This window comes from Mchenga conophoros, linkage group LG6, assembly GCF_057382185.1.
Source record: "Mchenga conophoros isolate Kocher_MC1m ecotype Shallow Benthic linkage group LG6, M_conophoros_male_GT1.1, whole genome shotgun sequence".
NCBI classification, from domain to species: Eukaryota; Metazoa; Chordata; class Actinopteri; order Cichliformes; family Cichlidae; genus Mchenga; species Mchenga conophoros.
Window position 1 is genome coordinate 31,856,493 of NC_140531.1, and position 21,031 is coordinate 31,877,523.

The 21,031-nt window shown below is 38.2% G+C and overlaps 1 protein-coding gene across 1 annotated transcript; it reads right to left on the bottom strand.

Annotated features, from left to right (window-relative positions):
• Positions 1–27: 27 nt before the first annotated feature.
• Positions 28–19,064, bottom strand: shoc2 (SHOC2 leucine rich repeat scaffold protein). The gene is made up of 9 exons (XM_085277431.1): positions 18,963–19,064; positions 8,697–9,739; positions 8,052–8,189; positions 7,820–7,950; positions 7,479–7,667; positions 6,605–6,727; positions 6,161–6,298; positions 5,778–5,895; positions 28–4,768 (listed from the first exon to the last, which is right to left on the bottom strand). The coding sequence occupies exons 2-9, from the start codon at positions 9,361–9,363 to the stop codon at positions 4,560–4,562; spliced, it is 1,713 nt and encodes a 570-aa protein (XP_085133557.1). The 5' UTR covers positions 9,364–9,739; positions 18,963–19,064; the 3' UTR covers positions 28–4,559.
• Positions 19,065–21,031: the final 1,967 nt, after the last annotated feature.

A 21,031-nucleotide genomic window follows, 5' to 3' on the forward strand; every position in this document is an offset into this window, starting at 1 on the left:
TGTGAAATTTAAATACAAGCACATGAATTTGTAAATATTTATCAGTTTATTACAGTTAAAAAGATGTATGTACATACAGAACATCACCAAACATGGTCATTTTCACTCATTTGCAAAGTAGTACTCTGCAGCTAGTTGGTATCAGAATAATTTTCTTACAATGGGGCGGCATTGATTAAGTTTGTCATTTACAACCAAGCACAAGAGTCGGTGTATTTCTCTTCTTTTCCAATTGCCAAATAATGCTTAATAAAGGCATATATATCCAAACAAATAAAACATCGGAGGGGGGTGGGGGTGCTTAGTAAAACAGACTGTTGTTTAATTGCTGGTCCAGATTTCCTGTTTCAAACACACAGCTGTACACAGGTGGAAACACCTCAGACTGGATCTTGGTCACTGGTTAGCAATGAAGACTCACATAGAGGTAGTCATGTCTGCGTCTGCTCGTCCAGTCAAGAAACAACTCATCCAAAATCTGTTATGTCCAAGGACCCGCATCTCTTTACTGGCGTAAAAAGGAAATAAAAGAAAAAATGACTGTTTTTGTGGATTAAATCAAGCGGTCATAAAGGTTTTGCTTGGTGCACATAAGGCAGTCAAGTAAATGTATGGAGATACTACAGGAGGATGTGTCAGTGGCTGGGTGCGATTCAGATAAGTATGCACTGGGAAAGATTGGACAGCTTCACATTAAAGGGCCATTCCACCAAAGCTGACTCGGTTTATATACAAAAAAGATGAGTAATTATGAATCCATGTTCCCTCATGTGGAAACAAACCTGGAATTTTTTTGTTGTGTTTCTGAAAACATGTCCAAAACTACCTAATCTCAGTATAGATTTATTTTTAAGAAATTAAGTTTAGTCTCTCTGCAAAACTCCTGAATTAAACCTGATATAACTGCAGAGATAAGATATTAAAAAAATAAATACGTTGTTCTTTCGCAAAATAACAATGCAAGTCAGTGTTGGTGGAATTCCCTTTTAATGCCAAAGACAAGGGAGACGTAAGCTAATGCACATCCACTTGGTAGCATAATGGCATCATCTTCCATTGCGCTCTGTTTTCTTGAAAAACTCATCACATTACAGATTTTGTAATACTGAGCCTACCATAACGTCAGATTACTGTACAGAGTAAAAGGAAAAATAAGACAGAAGAAACTAGACCCAAATTTACATTGTAACAACCAGTTGCTTGTCATCAAGTACAGTCAGTGGCCATAGACACAAGGAATAGCCAAAACAAACACATAAAAAAAGACCATTAAGGCTGCTTGTCAATGTAGATTAAGTAGGATAAGCATTGCCACACAATGCTTCGACACCCTTTGCAATATACAAAAAGGGAGCATTTGCAGATACACCAAATAGCCACTAAATCGAAATCTTCTATGCAAAAACGCCCGATTCTGACCCAGACAAATCATGTCAAATGTGTTCAACATGCTTGTTTCCTGTACAAAATAACAAGGCAAGAAAATGATGACTCATGATCCAGAAACAAAAAAGCAAAAGGAGCAAAATGACTGATTCTGTGATGCTCTCGATGGCCTAAAATCACAAACGATAGAAAAATAAACAAAATACTCCAATTATTTTGGATGCACCAGTACGCAATACATCATCACCACCTGCAGCAACAAGTCAGCACCTGGAACTGAATGGACAGGTCGGTGATCTCAATCTCCTCCTCAGAACATTAAAACTACATTCCACGATCTGATAAATGCTCTCCACTCGATCAGCCCCGCTCAGTTCGTGCCTCACCTCCCGTCATCTCGTCTCTTCATACCCTGGCATTCTCAGCCTTGCAAAATGGCACATGAATAAAGTAAAACAGAGAGACTGAATGTAAAAATGGGTCACAGCGCTCACGCTGCATACCTAATGCACATCTCACTTTTGAGTACTCGTTGAAGGCATTTTTCACACAATTGTTTACAGCTAAAAGTAAATACACACACAAAACAAAAGAAACTTCCAAAGCTTTTATATAAAACCCAGGAATGCAATGCCTCCGGTGTGTTGTTGAGCGTGAACACAGAAAGCCCTTTTTACAATTTTTTTTGTCTTTTTCCGACAGTCTTGTACTGTAACTGCGTTAAGCTCAAATATGCACCTTGTGTTGTCTCATCGTTGTGTCCGAACGATTTGATCTGTGTGAAAACCACCGGGCCTGATGCTTAACCGAAAAGGTCAGTGGATTTGTCCCTTGTCAGGTTTTCGAGTGAAGTCTCTATCGTTCTTGGGAGTGGATCGTTTTCCCTTCTCCTGCCCTACTCGGCTCCCTCTGTCTCGGAACAGCATATGTTTAAGTCCATGAAAAGCAGCAACAGGTTCTGCTGGTAAATTAGAAGCAGCGTTTCATTGTTCCCCCAACCCTGACCCGACCCAACTCCAACGTGAGCTGTGGTGCTCACGTCACTTGGGCTTCCTGTTGAGAAGAGTGGCCAACACAACCCACTAAAACACACCAAGCTGCTGCAGAGAAAGTAGGCCCACACATGTCAATACAAAAAAAGATCCATGATTGAATATAGAATTGGGATGCAAAACATCTTAAGGAAACAAAAAAGGTTTGGTTTGATTTCCTTTTGTTGGATTCTTAAAATGCACAGTCACAGGAGATAATACTAACTGAAAGCACATTTTATCATTTTGAATAAAAAAAACAAAAAAAAAAACCCCAAAACAAATTGATTTAAAATAAACTGGGCTCATTTGAACTGCAGTTAGCTGTTATGCTTGCAACAGAGAAAGCAGGATATGTGAATATTAAAACTGTCTCACACCCAGAGACCTTTTTTTTTTTTTTTTTTTACAGTTCAAGAGAGCAGGTTCCTTTGCGACTGAAAGGAAAACCTTCCCCAAAGAAAGTTACCATTTATTTTGAGCCAGTGAAACTCAGCATTTATATTTAATTGATACAAATTTACAACCGTTTAACAAATAAAATACTTCTGAAACAAAATGCCCCCATTCAAAAATAATCAATGAGAGACTACTGATTTTTTTTTTTTTGTCTTAATATAGAGAATGCAAATAAAAAGTGCATACAAGCAGCAGCATTGCTGGGACAGTGTGGGACAACAAAGATATCTTTAAAAAAAATTAAGTTACAAATCAATACAAATCAAGGGAATAGTTTGCATGATGCTATTAAGATTCTTAACTCGACCCTGTGAAAACAAACTACAGAAAATTAAAGACATCTTTTAAAAAGAAAAAAGAAAGAACTTTCAAGAAGTTACCGGCCAATGTTTTATTATAAATGTTTTTCTTCTTTTTTTTTTTTTTAAACTCTCATACACTCACCACTTGCTCCAGAAGCTCAAAACGTCTTTTAAAAACGCTTGATATGTTGGTCAATGATCAACTGGATGACAGCTATGCAACCCAACACTGAAGATAATATCAAACAAGTAAACATAACTAAAAATTGCACTCAAGGCAACAACCAGTATTTGTATTAATATATAAAAACATCATTTATCCCATCACCTATGTATGCGCTGATGTTTCTCAATACCTTTTTGTCACATAAAATCAATATAGACAGGGCCCACAGCACTGCCTGCTTTGGAGAAAAGTCCAAGTTGCTTCTGTTTTTCAAGCATGTGTGATTGGCATTTCTCTATGTATGCATTTACTATCTCCTGCTGCTATTTATTTTAAAAAAAGACCCTAAAAAAGTAAAAACAAAAAGTAACAGCAGTAATTTAAAAAAAAAAAAAGTTACCGAAATAATTTATGTCTTTGTACTCTTGTGGTCAACCGTGTTTAGAAATAAACCACTGGTTCACTCTAGACATAGGCACATTTAAAAAAAAAATTAAAAGGTTAAAAAAAGAAAACAAAACAAAATGCCAAAAAAAAAAAAAAAAAAAAAAAAGAACACCATCATTAGACCTTTGTTCTCTATAGTCAAGAAGCAATTAACACAATTTATGTCAAGGGAAGATGAGGTTTAAAAAAAATGTTTTAAAAATGGGAGAGTCAAAAGAATATATAACAAGATGACGTTAAAAATCACGGCAGCAGCAGTAAATTAAAAGTTCCAAAGACTTTTTGTTTGTTTTTGCATACAATTGTATCCTTGCTCACATAATAGATGCTTGTAATTACCGTAAATACATTGGCAATGGGAGCATGGTTTATATGGTTGAAAGACTTGCCACTTAGCTCACAGTTACTCAATATATATAACTTTATATATCTTCAGTTTTGGCAAATAGATGGAAATAATTCCTCTTGTATGATTCGGAATGAAAGACGAGTTACGGGTGATGGACTGGCGTCCTAAAATGACCGTGATAAACTGGAGAAACACAGAAGTCAAGTCTCCAAAGGTTTGCTTTGCTTCTGCCCAAGGATGATAAAAAGAAACATTTTCCTCCTCAGTATCCTCTTTTTATTTGCCCCACCGACACCTGTTGTGACGAGTGTGTTTTCTTTACAGTGTATGATACACATAATGAGGGTGGGCAGGCAAAAGGGTGCAGAGCAAGTGGAGGGTTTGCAGTTAATCAGGACTGGCATTGAGCTGCTCTTGGCTCAGACCATGGCACGGTATGGTCCCTGCATCTTGAGGAACTGAATGATGAAGGAAGGGCCTCCTGCGACAATCTGGGGTGGCAGATGGGTGAGGGGACAGTTCTCTATGCTCATGATGGACAGTTTACTGCAGAGGGCCAGCTCAAATGGAAGGCTGTGCAGGTTGGGGTTGTCGTTGAGGTACAGTTCCTCCAAGTTCTCCAGTGTGCCTGAGGACAGACATTATGCAGTGTTAGTTGAAGCGTATACTGTCATCCAGGGAAACTGTGTCAATAAAATAATTTTTTTTCAATGATAGCTCCTTTATTTAGTATATTAGATTTGATGCACTTTAAGCACTCATGAAATAGCAAATGAGGTACGCATAAGTGCAATTAATTCCAGCGCGCCAAAAGCTCAGGTCAGATTAGGTTCTGGTCATCTCCGCTAGACACCCCTGGCTCTGAGCAAAACAGCATCACCAATCTATTGTTCAAAGAGACAGCCAATGAGAATAAACTTGGGCTAAAAGCAGGGCACCTAAGTGCAGTTAAAGATAATCCAGGATTATTAAGAATGAAACTGTGCAAAGCTGCTGTAGTAACTACCACGTCAAGAATAAAAGTATTTTATTTATATTGCAAGAGGTTTCCTTGTAATGTTTTGCAATAAACTTTACTGATCATGATACCTAATGCTGCAGCTAGTAATAATACAAACTGCCAGTTAGTGTCCTTTTGAAAGGCTTCACATGTTAGTGAATATGAAGGGCAACAACATAATTCATTCATATTAGAAAGGCCAAATTAAACCAAGCTCAGAAAAAATCATTAATGGCCATTAAGATGGTAAGGGCAAAACCTCCAATCTTCATTAGCTATACAAATTTTAAGTCTTACAAACTATAAATGTTGCACTGTTACTGCTTCAAAAGAAAATCCAAATACCTCTATACCACATCTATAACCTACTTCTTCTCTCTGCCTAAACACTCTAAAAATACACTAACCTTATCTTCTTTCCCCACTCATTTTAATCTCTGGCTTAACGCAACACTAACAAAGCTATCCGGATTGGTCCAGTCACTGGGAGGAAGGGTCAGAGGTGGCACATACTGTGGACTGTTAAGCTCTTGAACTCTAATGGTTACGCTTAGCCTTTATGGAAAAAAATAATGGTTACATGTATTTTCTTTGTCATAAAGGAGATTTTCAGAATGGGTATAAGAGGAGTACTGACCAATCTCCTCCGGAAGGTGTTGCAGCTGGTTCTCCCCCAAACCCAGATGAGTCAGGTTGAGGAGGTGGCCGATTCCTCTGGGTAACATAGTCAGCTGATTATTTGTCAACACCAGTTTCTGAAACGAAGGTAGAGACAGCACAATGAAACTGTAAAAAGGCTTCTGATTCCACTGTATGCCACAGCATTTACCAGCTGGAGACCAACTGTGGATGATTATCTAATGTGTAGACAGGCTGTGCTGTATCTGCTCCTTAAAACTAAAGTGATTTCTATGATAAAGGATTAGGATCTCAGTTTTTAAGATTGTTAAAACAACTGATTCTGATTCATATACAACAGAAATCAGAGCAACCAGACAATTTTAGCAATGGTAGGCTTACCTGTAAATCTTTCAGATAAGCGATTTCATTAGGTAGACATTCCAACTTGTTTTCCTCCAAGTCAAGCTCCCTTAACTTTCTCAAATTCCCAATACCATGTGGTAACTTCTTGAGAAGATTATTGGACAAAATTAACACCTGTGAAGACAATGAGGGTTTTTTTTTAATAAGGAACAATCAGACAGCTTGGCACTATTAAATATAATGACTCACAGAATTAAACAATTAAACATCACAATTAAACCAAAAAATAAACCCAGAAAAAGCAACAGCGGCTGATATGAGTTTATTTAATAAATCACTAGCCTCAAAGATAAGTTCCCAATGTTCATAATTTATTATAAATCTGTACCAAATATCATCTCTTAGATATTGTGCTGAGATACTAAAAAAAATAAAAAAATAAAAAAAAAATCACCCAACATTTATGTATGAAAGACTCACCTCCAGAGAAGCAAGACCACAGATATCCTCTGGGATCTTAGTCAGCTGATTGGTGGCCAGGTTAAGTTCAACCATGCTAGTCCATGTACCAAAATCCAAAGGCAGTGCTGTTAACTGGTTGTCCTGAGCGAAGACAAAGGAAAAGCGTTATTAGCAATATAACTGACTATTCAGTGAGTCAACAAAATAGGGTGAGCAGACTGATGGATTACATTAGATATGCTTCTTACAATAAAACATATTCTTTTGAAATGACACTTTAAGAGTACTCACCGTGTGTTTTTTTCCACGTAACAGATATTTGACTTCGATATATTTAATGATTCCATGAACTTTTATCGTTCTACCTCACTTTTATTAGAACTACTGTAAAAGCAAACTTTCCAAAAGTGCAGAATGTTGATTTGTTGCTTTGTTAAATATCAAAATTTTCTATGGATTCACAGGAGTGCATAACTTTTTGTATGTGACTCCATATTGCTCAGGTATAACAAAGCTTCAGTTCAATACCTGATGTTCCTGTGGTTTTTCTTCTCTGAAGATATTTTAACATGTCACAGCACAGATTCAATAATGTTCAAATTCAATTTAGCTCCCTCAGTTTCAGCCTCCTAGTATTGCTCATGCTGGCTCACAGTCACAGCTTACTGGAACACTTGACAATAACAGAGCCATTGTCCACCTGGACCTTTCTTTTTACGACAAGTCAAATATGTCTGCGGTAAAAACCAGGCTTAATATTCACCCGTTTTATCCTCTTGTGATACCTTACTACCACCAGACTTTGGCAAAAATAAAACAACAGCAGATAAAATGGAGATAATTTAACCAAAAGATATTAATTGTATATTGTATTACAAGCGTGTAACTATACCTTCATGTTAAGCTTGCTTAACACTTTTGCCCTGGAAAAGATGCCAAAGGGTATCTTGTTGATACGGTTGTGCTCCATGTTGAGAGAGTAAATGGTTGAGAACTGGGATGGCCCACCCACAGGGTACGACTGGAAGCAGTTTCTTGCCAGTGTTAAACTCGTCAGATTGACCAAACTTGACAGCAGACCCTGGCCAAATACAGAAACAGTAGCATGGCAGGAATCATATGAGCAGGACAAGGCTGTTGGTATATGCGGTTGGGTTTTACACTGGATATATTCACAAGTAGACCACAAACATATCATATTACATTTGTGATAAAAATCCATGGTCTACTTACCTCTGGCAACACTGAAATGTTGTTGTTTTCAAGATTTAGCTCCTCCAGTTCTCGACATAGCGCTAAAGATCTGGGAATAGCTGACAATCTATTGTACCTCAGACCTAAGCGATTTATGCTTGCCAAGTTTCCTGAAATAGTAACCAAAAACGTTTTTTGCAGTCTTTTTGTATCATTATTAAATGTAGCTGGATTCACAAACTGATGAATACAAATGATGTAGTTATATTACCTATAGTCTCTGGGAGGTCCAAGAGCTCATTGTGCTGCAAGTCGAGGTTAGTTATCTGTGTGCAATTTCCAATCTCCCTCGGTAGGTGTTCCAACTGGTTATGGGCAACGTCCAGAGTAATGAGGCTGCATAGCTCCCCTGCAAGAAGATGCATACAAAATACAAAAACTACTAATTCAACAAGGGTGTTTTCAATATTATACACTGGCCTCACTGACAACTTCTAAGCCTTTTGTCTCATTCCACATAAAGAGAATTAAAATACAGATTTAAATGTGCAGAACAGATTTTTTTCCCCCCGAATTGGAACAGCCAAGTTAACAGCAACAATTTTTAAATGCACTACAGTACGTTAGAGAGAACATTGACAATTACAACGCTGTTATTAGTTTGGGATTTTGGAATTTAGTAATGGTCTATGTAGTACTGCTGGAGCTGAAGGAGACTGTGTATAGGGGTGTTGTAGAATCATATACATTAAAAAAATGGCCATCACAACGTACACCCTGATTGAAAATTAATACAGCTAAATATTTCAAATCCATGGTCAATCACTCCCTTACACTGGAATCTTCTTACAGTCAGTGAAAAAAGGCTGTCTTTTGTCCTTCCTTCACCTGAAAAATTCATTTCCATTTTACTCACCTATCTCAGCGGGTAGCTGTTTGATCTTGTTCTCACGAATGCTGAGCATGGTGAGTTTGGATAGGTTTCGGATGTCCTTCTCCACTGTTGTAATGCGATTGAAGCGCAAGTACAGCGTGGTCAAAGATGTCAAGCGATAGACGACTGGTGGTATCTCTCTTAGCTTGTTATGTCGGAGGTCAAGCATTCGAAGCTTCTTCAGGGAGTCCAGGGAGTCAGGCAAACTGGTCAGGGAGTTCTCACTGAGGGCCAAAGTGACCAGGCCTGATAGGCAACCCACCTCAGCTGGCAGGCTCTGCAGCTTATTGCTGTATAGGTAGAGTTCAGTCAACTGTGTCAACTCCTTAATGGAAGTGGGCAGAGTGTGAATGGACCGCTTGGACAAATCCAGTCTCGTCGAATTCTCCTCCCGACATTTGTTAAGCTCTTTGATCACCTCTGCATTACTGGACTTCTTGCGTGTACCTGTTGCTGGGTTTGGCCGCTTTATCGTATTGTCAACGGAGAAGGCAACACCTGGTGTTGAGCTGCTGGTGTCCTTCTTTCCTTCTTTGGCATCTTTCCCTTTGGTCTTCGGGTCTTTGCCCCCATCCTTCACTAAGCCGGCCGGACCACCTTTGGGGTCCTTTTCTTTCGTTTCTTTATCTTTACCTAAAGTACTACTCATGTCGACGTTATCGGGGAACCTACAAGATTGCTCATGGGAGTCTCTCTTGTCAGGTCACTTATTCCAAAAAAACAGGACAGACAGCCAAAGAGGCTTTTAAAAAACACATTCCTGTGCAGGCCCACACATTTACAATTACCCTTGGAATAAAGGCCTTTGGATCCAAAGACTTTTTGGATACTTATGATACTTTGTCCCTTTGTTAAAATGCCATGGGAGAAAAAATCCTTTGAAGTAGCTGGATTGTGGCATCCATAGGCCACATGCTTAAGTGTTTGAACAGCACACGATCCCAGGACCTTCGGATGGAAGCTCTTTCCCGTTGCAAAGGTTAATGAAGGTTTGTTTTTTTCTTTTAAAATTCCTTCGACGTTTGCTGTGGGAGAAAAACAGAAATTTTGTTTAAATTGGCAATTTTTACACTTTACAAATATAACACTTTGGATTTTGACAGTAAATTTTAACTAGCTGTCAGTCACTTTCTCACACAATTTTTGTTTCTTTTAACTCTTTCCTGGCAGTTCTGACAAAAAGAAATACCCCTTTTTGAAAGAACTTCTAAGAACAAAATGTTTAGAAATATTTTCTACTCTGATGATGAATCTTAAAAGTGTTTCCTACTAAAAGAATGCAGTTCTCATTACCATTTAAAATAAATCTTTAGTCCTCTTGTAGTGGGTAGGGCTGCCACAAACGATTATTTTGATAGTCGACTAGTCACCGATTATTTTTGCGATTAGTCGACTAATCAGATCATCATCCACTGGACGTAAAACTACAGCTTATATAACTATCATTAGCTTACAGCTTTAAGCTTTTAAGGTGCTAACTAAAAATAAAGACAAGATGATAGTTTATTCAATTTTAATGAAATTTGCAGATTGTTTCGGTAAAGTTTAATAAACTCCTTGCTATCTAAAATATAACAGGACACCGGAGTATATTCTCCAGCATCTCACACTTCTGATAATCAGCTGTCTGCTTGACGTTTATTCAGCTGTGTAAAAACTATAACTTTAATCTCAGCCAAACCGATTTACTCAGGAACAAATAAAATACTATTAAAAAAAAAAAAAAAAAAAAAAAAAAAGGCCAAACAACAACATTTTTAATTTATCTAAGTGACTCATATATATTTAACCTGAGTCGCGAAAGACGGCGGTGGGTTTGAAAACAATTTGCCGGGAGTCCGGTGTTCTCACGGCGCTAGTGACCTAGCCCCCGGCTAGCTATCGAGCTAGTGGGTAACAGACGTCTCCGAAAACTGAGCCGATATTTGAGGTTTACACAGCTACATTCTCGCCTGAAAATATGTTAAACGTTTATTTTGTGACCCAGAAAGAATAATAAGAGTAATATTAAAACTAACTAGCTACCGCCATTGTTGGAAACTAAGCTGGGCCGCGCTATGAATTCTGGGACAAAGCTACTTCTTCTTCTTCGGGGTTTAACGGCAGCTGGAATCCTTGTACATGCAGTGCTGCCATCTTCTGTTTCAGTCCGTTATTACACTCTTAAATCCTGCTATTATTCCTGCGTCTTTTGCGATCTTACAAAGCTTCAAACGACACGTCGACTATTAAATCAGTCGTCGACGATTTTGATAGTCGACGTAATCGTGACTAGTCGACAAATCGTGGCAGCCCTAGTAGTGGGCAAAGATCAGAATATGTGTATATGAAAACTGAGAAAAAAAAGAGAATAAAATGTAAACATGCTCCTTAGAGTTGTGCTGATATATGACAATGTCGAGATCAAAGATTGTAAAAATGAGCGGCGATAGCATAGGTAATTTTTATTGCATTTCCTCTTTAATGCATTAAATCATTATTACCATTATCATCATTATGAAAGTTTAATAAATTGGATCTGCCTTCACTATCATTTCTCCATAGAATCAACACATGCAACACAGATGTCTGGGTTTGCAAAGGCACGAAATTAATGTGAGTGAAGCAGCTGTAGCGAACCATCATCATCTACTGACAGAAAACAGGAGGATATTTCTGACCGCCGTACTGATTTTTGAATTAGAGCTTAATGTGACTACTGAGATGCTCTTCTATCTTATCTCATTAGGCCTTAGTCATCTAGGTCTAGAAACCAGGCAGTGATCCCCTGAAAACATCTGGCTGCTAGGGAGAAGCGTGTATTCCCAGACCGTCTGACAACAGGCTGCTGGCTGCCAGTGTGTGAATTTGCAAGAACTGAAAAGAGGGTGATTGATTTGATCACTAGCAGGTTGCTGCTGTTAACGAGTGTAATACAAATAGGAAATTCAGACCACTCACCCTCAAAGTAAAAAGTTGCAATTTTTGAAACATGGTGGTTTGAGTGTTAAGGACTTTTATTTTAAATGAAAAAAACTGTCCATTTCGAGTTTGTATCACACTTTCACAACCGCTTGAAGGTCAGCAAATGTTTTCAGACATATTTGTGTATTTCATACAAACTACAAGTGACCACAGCAACCTACTGACCAAAGCAATTGCACAGAGGGTTTCAGTGCAGCACCGTATAGCTCTTTGCAACCAATTTCACTTGGAGATAGCAGCAAGCAGCCTCCTGAAACCACTTGCCAATGGTAAGGAATACTTAGTCAATTTCACAGAAACCTCACGCAACCAGTCAAAACCGGTTGAGCAACCCTCCACCCACCTCCTCTGTATCTTTTATCAGACATAACTGGTTACCGGGAGATTGCAGACCAGTCTCTCAACTTATGTGATTGGAGCTGTGACTTTTTTCTTCATCTGGTTTTTCTGTCAGTGGAAAAACTCAGCTGTGTGAGAAGGGTATGGAATAGAGGTCAGGCGAGATGGGTAAGATAGGTGAAATGTTTTATTCAAGGGGGGGAGGATGATGGATGCTACTACAGCTCTACGGTTAACAAGTCAAGAGTCAGCAAAGGTTGACTTTATACCGTTTTAGCTGTTCAGCTGATATCTACCCACTTAAGTTAACTACTTATAGTAGACTCATTGTTGTACTGAACATGCGACATTGCTAGAAAACTGCCGGAACATGTTTCTCTTATTGTGTTTCACTGGCATTTAAACAAGATACACTGACAATATTCTTCCTTAAAAAAACAGGTTTCATATGCTGTCATTATAATTAAGATATTGAGTGTGCTCTGCCAGATCAAGAAATCTGTTTAATTCACTCAAGCATAACCTCACACCAACTACAAAACAAACATTGCATTGTTCTAAGTCTAACACCCCACTTAACCACCCCATACAAAATTTACAACGAAATGATCATATTGACTCCTGAGGCAATACTTATGCCCTAGATGTCCAGAGCAAACAAGAACGGATGTTAAAGAATATACATGTGTGGTACTTGTCTCAAATACTCCCAGACAAAACACAGTCCTTTGGATCTTTATGTGACAAACTAAGACAGCCTCTCTCTGGCAGCCGTCTCTGTTTAGCCTCTTGCTGGTGCACCTTGATGACTGTGTAAGCTCTCCAGCACTAGTACAGGCTAAGCTGCAGCAAAAAGAGAGGCAGGTTTGGCTCAGGATCAGAGCTAAGTGAAAAGGTTAGGACTGCTGAGAGTAATCTTTAGAAGTGGTTTTCAAAGCATGAAGTTCCCACAACAACAGGTCATATGACCTTTTGGGTAAAAGAAATGTTTGGTCAATAGTAGCACCCCTTACATGAGAGAAAGCCTTGTAGTGTGTTTCTGTAAATAATAAAATGATGTATCCACTGCTCTTTTTCCCTGTCATAAATAAGTTAAACAGCTAATACTGTCTCTAACAGGCATACCTGTGTACTACATATTTAAAGAAAATGAGAATACCCAGGCCAGTCCAACTCCTAGAGCAATGTAAACCAAACTGTGCAAGCAACTTCCTTTTATGGTTGTACTCTCCGTACCTGTCCTTTTACTTCTTTATGGCTATAACAAACTGCAAGTAAAAAAAAAAATCATCTGTATAGATTTGAATGCAGTTATAGACTTATAAGAGTTGTTGTATGTTATGCACACAATATGCACACTGATTTCAAATCAGTGCAGTTAAGAGTCCAATGCATTCTGCTTTCATTTAAATCTGTTTCTCTCGTCTCTGTGAATGGTAGACATGAGCATTGATCAGTGGTCACGACTATTTGCATAGTAATGATCGTGAAACTGAGCTCATGGCTCACTGTTAGTCAGTGGTGCTAGTTTTCATCATTATGCGAAAGTACTGTTTATAAGGTTAGGGAAACCTATAGTGAACTGAGACTGAAGAAGTCACGTGAATGTGTAACAAAACATTTCTCCTGCTACATCCAAATGAATGGAGAAAACTTTCTCTGATTTTTCTCCACTCCTTTGCTTTTTTTGGTTCACCATGTGTGTGCCGATAAAAAAAGAGTTTAAGGTAACTTGTCACATTACTGGAAATGAAATTCCAGTACAACTGTGGATGCTCCTTAATCCAAAAATGAACCAATATCAACCCCAAATTTTTGGAAGACAGCTGCCAAAACAATCCTGAATATGATGACAAAGGTCAGAATGCCACAAGCTCTGCTGCTGATAGTGGAGTTAGTCGTGTCCGAGGCACTGGCTGGTCTCTTGCTGATATAGTTGAAGCACAAGAAAGAGATTAGGGCAACTCCTGGCTCCATAAGACCAACATTTAGGCTACATACAAAAGTAAAAGAAAACGAAAATGAAGCCAAGAGAGAAAAGCAATGTTGTCCCCTCCCTTTGAGCTTTGCTCCACTTGATTTTACCTGAATACAGTCAACTAAGGAGAAATATACTTTTATTTCATAGGTATTCTGCTTAATTTGTCCTTGGGACTAAGCACCAAAGAACAGTTGCCTCATAGATAAGGCAAAGACTGTGTCTCATTTATGGCAATCTGATCAACTAGAATGCATTTTATGCTTCAATGAATGAAACAGTCAAAAATATTTTTATTCAAATCCTGGAGCATTTCCTTTGGGAGTGACCAAAAGCTCTCTGGTGGGACCAAAATTCTTTGTATGCAGGATAAACCCTGAATTTGTGATTATCGTATCATCATTGTCAGTAGCAATGACAGTAAAACATTTCCCTAAGCAAAACAAGGGTATTATGATTTGTATGTGTCAAATAAATGCAGTGGTTTCTGTAAAAATCACTAAGTGGCTTAATATTTAAATGAGCAAATACATTATCACTTCAGAAGGATAATAACAGAACACATTAAGAAGAAGCACCAACAGGTAAGAGCGCTGTTGAACAACCACAGATTCAAGATATTCAGCCACTAGGTTAAGGCAAGTCCCTATTTGCATGAATGTAATGGTTGGCTATAAATACTGGAGTCCTGCTCAATTTGGATCATTTTAACATTGGCTCTAGCAGGCAGCATTCAAAAGCCCCTCACTTGGCTAGGTTCCTGCACAATGATAAATGATGATAAATAGAATCTAACAGCAATACATATATTCAAATACTAAAGACTGACAATATGTGACACCAACCTTTCAAGTGGGGATATGCTATAGCCAATACGGGTGGGAGAAAAACTGACACAAATATGAGAGATTTTGATATTTCGACTGCCAATACCCTATCGATACAGGGACACCAAATATCAATAATGTATTACAGAAATTAAAATACTCTGGTGCACCACCAATCCTGAGATAATTTTAGCCCAACAATATTACATTTTGTTACAAGGAAACTACAAGGAAACAAATCTGAACACACTCAGCTTGACAAAGCTACCTCCTAATTCAGAACAAGCTAACAGCTCACTCACAAGTAAAAATAGGATAGCAACCTCACTGCATCTACTAAAATTGGTGATGGCATCAATTTTTTTTTTGCATACTGTAGTGTCTGAATGGTTGCTCAGATTTTGAGAGTGTTTCACAATCACAACCACTTTTGATCGCAAGGCAACTGCACAGGTGGCCAGATAGGAGGCAACCTTTCTGCAAACAGTCACAGTCTTACTTAGACTTACTGCAATCACTCAAGTGAGACTGCTAAAGGTTTGCAAATAATTTCTAAGCTATAAATGCAGACACATTGCCAATATGTTACCACCAGTCTGAATGCGTTTCCAGGAGACTCGACTCAGCTGGCTTTGAGCTGGATGTATTCTGGTTATAATCCTTTTTATTAGGAAAGTTGTTGAGTGTAAATGTAGCAGTTCAATATGAATTTCTGATAAATGATACAAATATGTGATAGCAATAGATATTTGATTTTTGACCATTTATCACAGTTAATTGTTGTATTAGCATAAAAAGATTGCATGCAATTGCCAACTTGAACCATTTGAATCACACACTGATAGCAAACTGACTCCACCTTAAGATAACATTTCTGGCAGTGTTGATATGCCTGAAATCTCATTTTGCACCAAAAAGAAAAATAACTTATCAAATAAGGTCATCTTATTGAATGAAAAAAAGATCAGTGATATCTAGAGAAAACTGCTGTTACTTGAAAACTTTTTTTCAACATAAACTTTCTCAACAAATAACATTTAAACTCATCTCTCAGAAGAAATTATATACATATTATTAAGGCTTATTACAATAAATATTACATAAATTAAAACACTCCACTGTAAACTAATATCAGAGTAGGTCTTCAGCTGGTTTAGCATGTAAGACAATGTCCTATCCTATCCAAGTCAACCTAATTGTATTTAAATAATGCTAAGTCACAACAACAGGTCCCCCAAGGTGCTCCTAAAAGTAAAGAAACTCAGACACCATGTAGAATGATCAGTGTAACTTTTCTTCTCTATGTGCATCACTCTAATTTTGCACTTTGAACATTCCCTCACATCAGTTCTGATAGTTTCAGTAATCTACATCCAGCAATTTGCTGAAATCTGTGACTCCTTATATTGATGTTATGCTTATTATTTTTTATTACTGAGACAATGATTGTTATTCTCTCAATGATAAATATAAAACCTGCGGTGAAAAAGTAGCCAGAAATGCACAAGAGATATTGCTGCATCGACGCAAAGTGTAGTTACATTTCTAGGAAGGTACACGTCAGGTTATGGTGTAGAGTTTCAGAAGGGTTTGTGGTTATGATGTAGCTACAGAGCAGATTTCCTGCTGAGCCATAATTTCCCAGTCAGCAGTTAGCAATAAGCTAGCTAGTTTTTTTTAGCATCTGTTACCCCATGGCTCACTATAGTACCTTTGTGTTAATATAAACACATTACAGCAGACAATCTCTTTCTAAAAAGACTTGGATAAGGGTTCATTTGTTCTTAAACAACAGGAAAAAAAAAGTGCATTTATATTCAGGAAGCAGACACTGAAAACAGACAAATCATAACCAGGTTAGCAATTAATATGTTGTTATGTGGTCTGAGTTATGTGTAACCAAAAGGTTCTATATCCCAGGCTTAATCCTCATAGTGAAACCTTACTTGGCTCATCTGTAAGCCCCAAGGCTCTAGTATACACAGAGATTATTGTTATTATTTTACACCTCATTCTAAACATGTTGTACACATACTGAAGTCTAAGAAAAAGCCATAGAACATGTAAAATGACAACATAATTCTTGGGGGACTGTTCAACCTGAAGACACCACACACATACGGAAAAGGTTTGGTCGGTTGTCAGAACTAGGTTACTGTTAATGCTGTGGTATTGGGTGTGCTTAGTCAGACCAAGAAAGTCTAGTGTACCAAGGATAAACTCAAACCGACTTGCTCCTGCTACGCAAACATGGCCCAGTGGGTGTTAACATTGCAGTAAGCCTACAACCCCATCCAAGCAATCGTTCAACTACTTAGCTAAACCCTACAAAATCCACAAAAGAAAGACAATTTTAACTAGATACGTATGACTGGAAAACCTAATAAGTCAACAAAGGACATAACTCATGTGAAATTATGCAACTACTCAGCCAAACCTGTTTGACCAGAACGGTAAATTATGGATGAGCCTTTAGATCACCCTTCACAACTGACTGATATGCTCATGTGTGACTGTGTGTAAGCTGAAACTACTTGTTTAGCCAATGTAAATATGAGGCTGAACTCAAGCAAGGTTTTGCAGAAAAAGCTAATGCATTTGTCCATCAACACAACCACAACACCACCATAAAGTGCTATTTGAACTTCCCACATAGACTAATGAAGTTATCCATTAAGGATATCTTGGGCCCATCTGCTAATGTCAGTACATTCAGGCATGAGTGGAACTGTTCTCCCTTGTTTGTCCATTATAATCCCTTTAGGATCAGATGATACATGTGCCGATATATCAGCTAATTAGAGAATGCAATAAAGCACGTCCGAAGCAAAGAAATGTTTCAGAGTCAGATTCAAGAAATATTCAGTCATCTGCTTGCTGGTACTTCACAGTAAGTTGAGGCCTGTCAATATAGAATCTCCGTATGATAGAAGGACGCAAAATTGCACAACAGGGGTGAGGTGGCAGCTATCGCTGTTGCCACTAAACAGAACTCCACATGACCCCACTAGGTTGAGGGGGGTCATGTAGGCTACGTGTGCAAATGGCAAACCCCTGGAAACAGACTACCGACAGAAACGGTAGCTACCAGGTCGAGAAGTCGCATTTCAATATCACCCAATTTCCATGATATGAACACCTAATATGGGTATGACAGTGTATTATCAGTAATGTGAGTGTAACACCTTGACGCTAATAATGCTACGTTGTGACTGTTAACCTAACTGCACAAGCTAGACAACTATTTGTCGTAAACCAACTCGAGTAAGCTAAAATGTCTTCTGTTAGCTAAGCCACTTATAAAACTAAGACATATAATACACGTCTCAAAGTCTTTTCTAAACTGGGAGAAACTGCAACCTGCTAAGACGACTGACAACAAGGCAGGAAATAAAAACAGCTAAGCTGAGCGTCAACGGCACGGCAAACGTCAGTTATACCAGACTGCTAAATTGCTACCGTCAGCTAGCGAGCAACTTAGCTTACAAGCTAACGGTACTTTTTTTTTCCCAAACAAGGAAAATCAAAACAGCTGTCATTAGCACATAATGAAATAAAGGACCATTGGTGGGTGTTTGCTAGACCGTGCAAAGAGGGTGTCGAGATTTGCCCTTAATACTTACACCCAGCGCTTAGCTTAATCATTAGCAGAGGTGTGTGTGTGTGTGTGTGTGTGTGTGTGTGTGTGTGTGTGTGTGTGTGTGTGTAACGCAGGCCCGAGCGGAGCGGCTGTCGGACGTAGACCGACCCGACCGAAGGGGGGGAAATCTCTGCTGTAGCCAGCTGAGTGCATACGGGTAGCAGATACCCAAAGAGAACATCCTGTGAAGGCGTGAAGGCAGCTGATATCCCGACCCGAGCAGCCACGCAAGGCCACAGAAGAGCCGACAACCTGTAACGCTGAATCTAAGCGCCGTTCCCGTTGTGAATATGAGCCGAGAAAAAAGAAAACAGTGAAAAACAGCGGCCATTCCGAAGCTGAACAAAAGAGTGCGTTCGTACTCGCCACCGCAAAATGACACATCGCTGTTACACACGCCTTAACGAGAGGCTGACAAGTACGTTACATCTAGAGCAATGCGTTACCGTGCTGTGGGGATAAAAACGTCCAATGTTAATGTACTAAAATAACTGCTTTACCTTCAGAGGTGTGACTCCGCCATCCTTGCTGCTTCCTCCTCTTTTCCTACACTGCTGCTCTGCTCCCCTCCCTCCCCCGGTCACCAAACTGCGTCATTCACACGCCTAACCAATGTTATCACGAGACTTTGAAATGCAATCAAACGTCCATTATTTTACAAACATTTATCTGTGAAAATCAATCTGAGACAATAATAATGATTGATTACAAACCGGAGCATTAAAACAATGTATTGAAAAGAAAATTAAAAAAGAAAACGAACTCATACAAATCTCTGACTTTTATTAACTGTAAAACTGTGCAAATACATTCTACAACTAAAAAGAGATGAATGTCCTTAAAAAAGCAAGCGGATTTGTTTTCTAATTTATGTCATGTCTCTTCTTCTTTTTTTACACTTATGAAAGTTTTCTGAGTTTTCAGCTCCTGAAAACGCCCCCTCCTGAAAACGCCCCCTCATAAGTGTAAAAAAACAAACAAACCTGCAACCACTTGGGGCTGTGTCCAAAAGTTATTCGCTCCCATGTTAAAATACACACAGCAAAATGTGTAGACTTGCAAAATAGATGCAAAATAAAATCCAATGAATAAATAAAATTGTTCAATGTACATTTAAAACAGTACTACAACAAGCAATTCTATAATTATAACCTATACACTGGGCCACCTTTACAAATACAAGACAGATTCAAGCATCAGCAATCTAATTTAAACCACATCATGAACCCATCTGCATAATAAACAATACAAGCATGGTACAATCACAGAGAAATATAGTCAGAGCTATAAAGGTGCAAAAATATCTGTAGTTATGGCTTAGTGCACAATATATGAGAGACTTTCTCTGCAGAAATGGGTTAATGAACTCACCAAACACTAGGATACTTGTGAATCCAGAATATATAAAGGCTGCAGTTTGTTTTGCAATCTTTGACTGAGCTCATGCTTTTAAACCTTGTTGCACAAGCTAAAAAATTGCCTCTTTTTTAGTCTAATTTAGACATATGGGGGTTAATCCAAACATTCCGAATTGCATAAGCCCATTCCCCACAAAACCATTTCTAGTGCAATTGCTGTAGATCCACTACGGAGCTACTGTTAACCAAATAATTAACATGAGTGTGATTGTTACTGCAATAACTTACTAGTGATGCGAGGGGGCAGAGGCCACACAGTTATGGATGGGACTGATAATGCCACCCTTTCATTCTATATGATAACTTCTGGCTTCAAAAACAATAACATGGCAGCAGACAAAATGCTTATGTTAGCTTTCATAATGGGGAGTACAAAAACCAGTGGTCATGTCCATGTTTTATATACAGTTTGTTATCTTTACACATTTAATTTACAGTGAATACAATTTACAGATGACAGTGGAAATACACTGCTCAAAAAAATAAAATAAAAAAATAAAGGGAACACAAAAATAAGACATCCCAGATCAGAATGAATGAAATATTCTTATTAAATACTTTTTTTTTTTTACAAAGTTGAATGTGCTAACACCTGTGGATGTCGGGCCCTAATTTACATTGTGTTGTTTAAGTGTTCCCTTTATTTTTTGAGCAGTTTATAAAAGATCCAAAACCCATCGTTGTGTTGAGTTTTTGTGTTGTATATATCAAACAACTTGTCTAGCTCTAAAAATATTTTTAGTTTCATATAGATCCTAAGTGAGAGTAGATCATTCTAGAACATATTTTCACTTCATGTTTATTGTGGCAATAAAAAATAAGAAGAAAGAGATTATGCACAGACAAAATCATCTATATATTTGTTGCAACCATGACATCCGTACTTGAGAGTGGTTATACTACAAACTAATAACGCTGTCAAGTATTCATTCAAAATTGTATTTTAAGGTACTCATTTTTTATATCCCACTGAAACATATATAAAATACTTGAAATATATACAAAACTCTGAAGGTGAAATAATGCTTTTCATCTGCAGTAATTTCCCCTGACAGATCTAATATTTTTTGTTTAAAAATGTGAGTACTCGACACACCCCTTAGCTATTTTCAAGCCAACCAGAAGCCATCTCTCTGGATATACAGAAACAT

Excerpts from the sequence above, each read along its gene's own strand:
- shoc2 (XM_085277431.1), bottom strand. The coding sequence starts at position 9,363 with ATGAGTAGTACTTTAGGTAAAGATAAAGAAACGAAAGAAAAGGACCCC. Across the intron at positions 7,951-8,051 it reads GGACCTCCCAGAGACTATAG|GAAACTTGGCAAGCATAAAT; the intron begins GTAATATAACTA and ends TTACTATTTCAG. Across the intron at positions 6,728-7,478 it reads TAAGCAAGCTTAACATGAAG|GACAACCAGTTAACAGCACT; the intron begins GTATAGTTACAC and ends GTCTTCGCTCAG.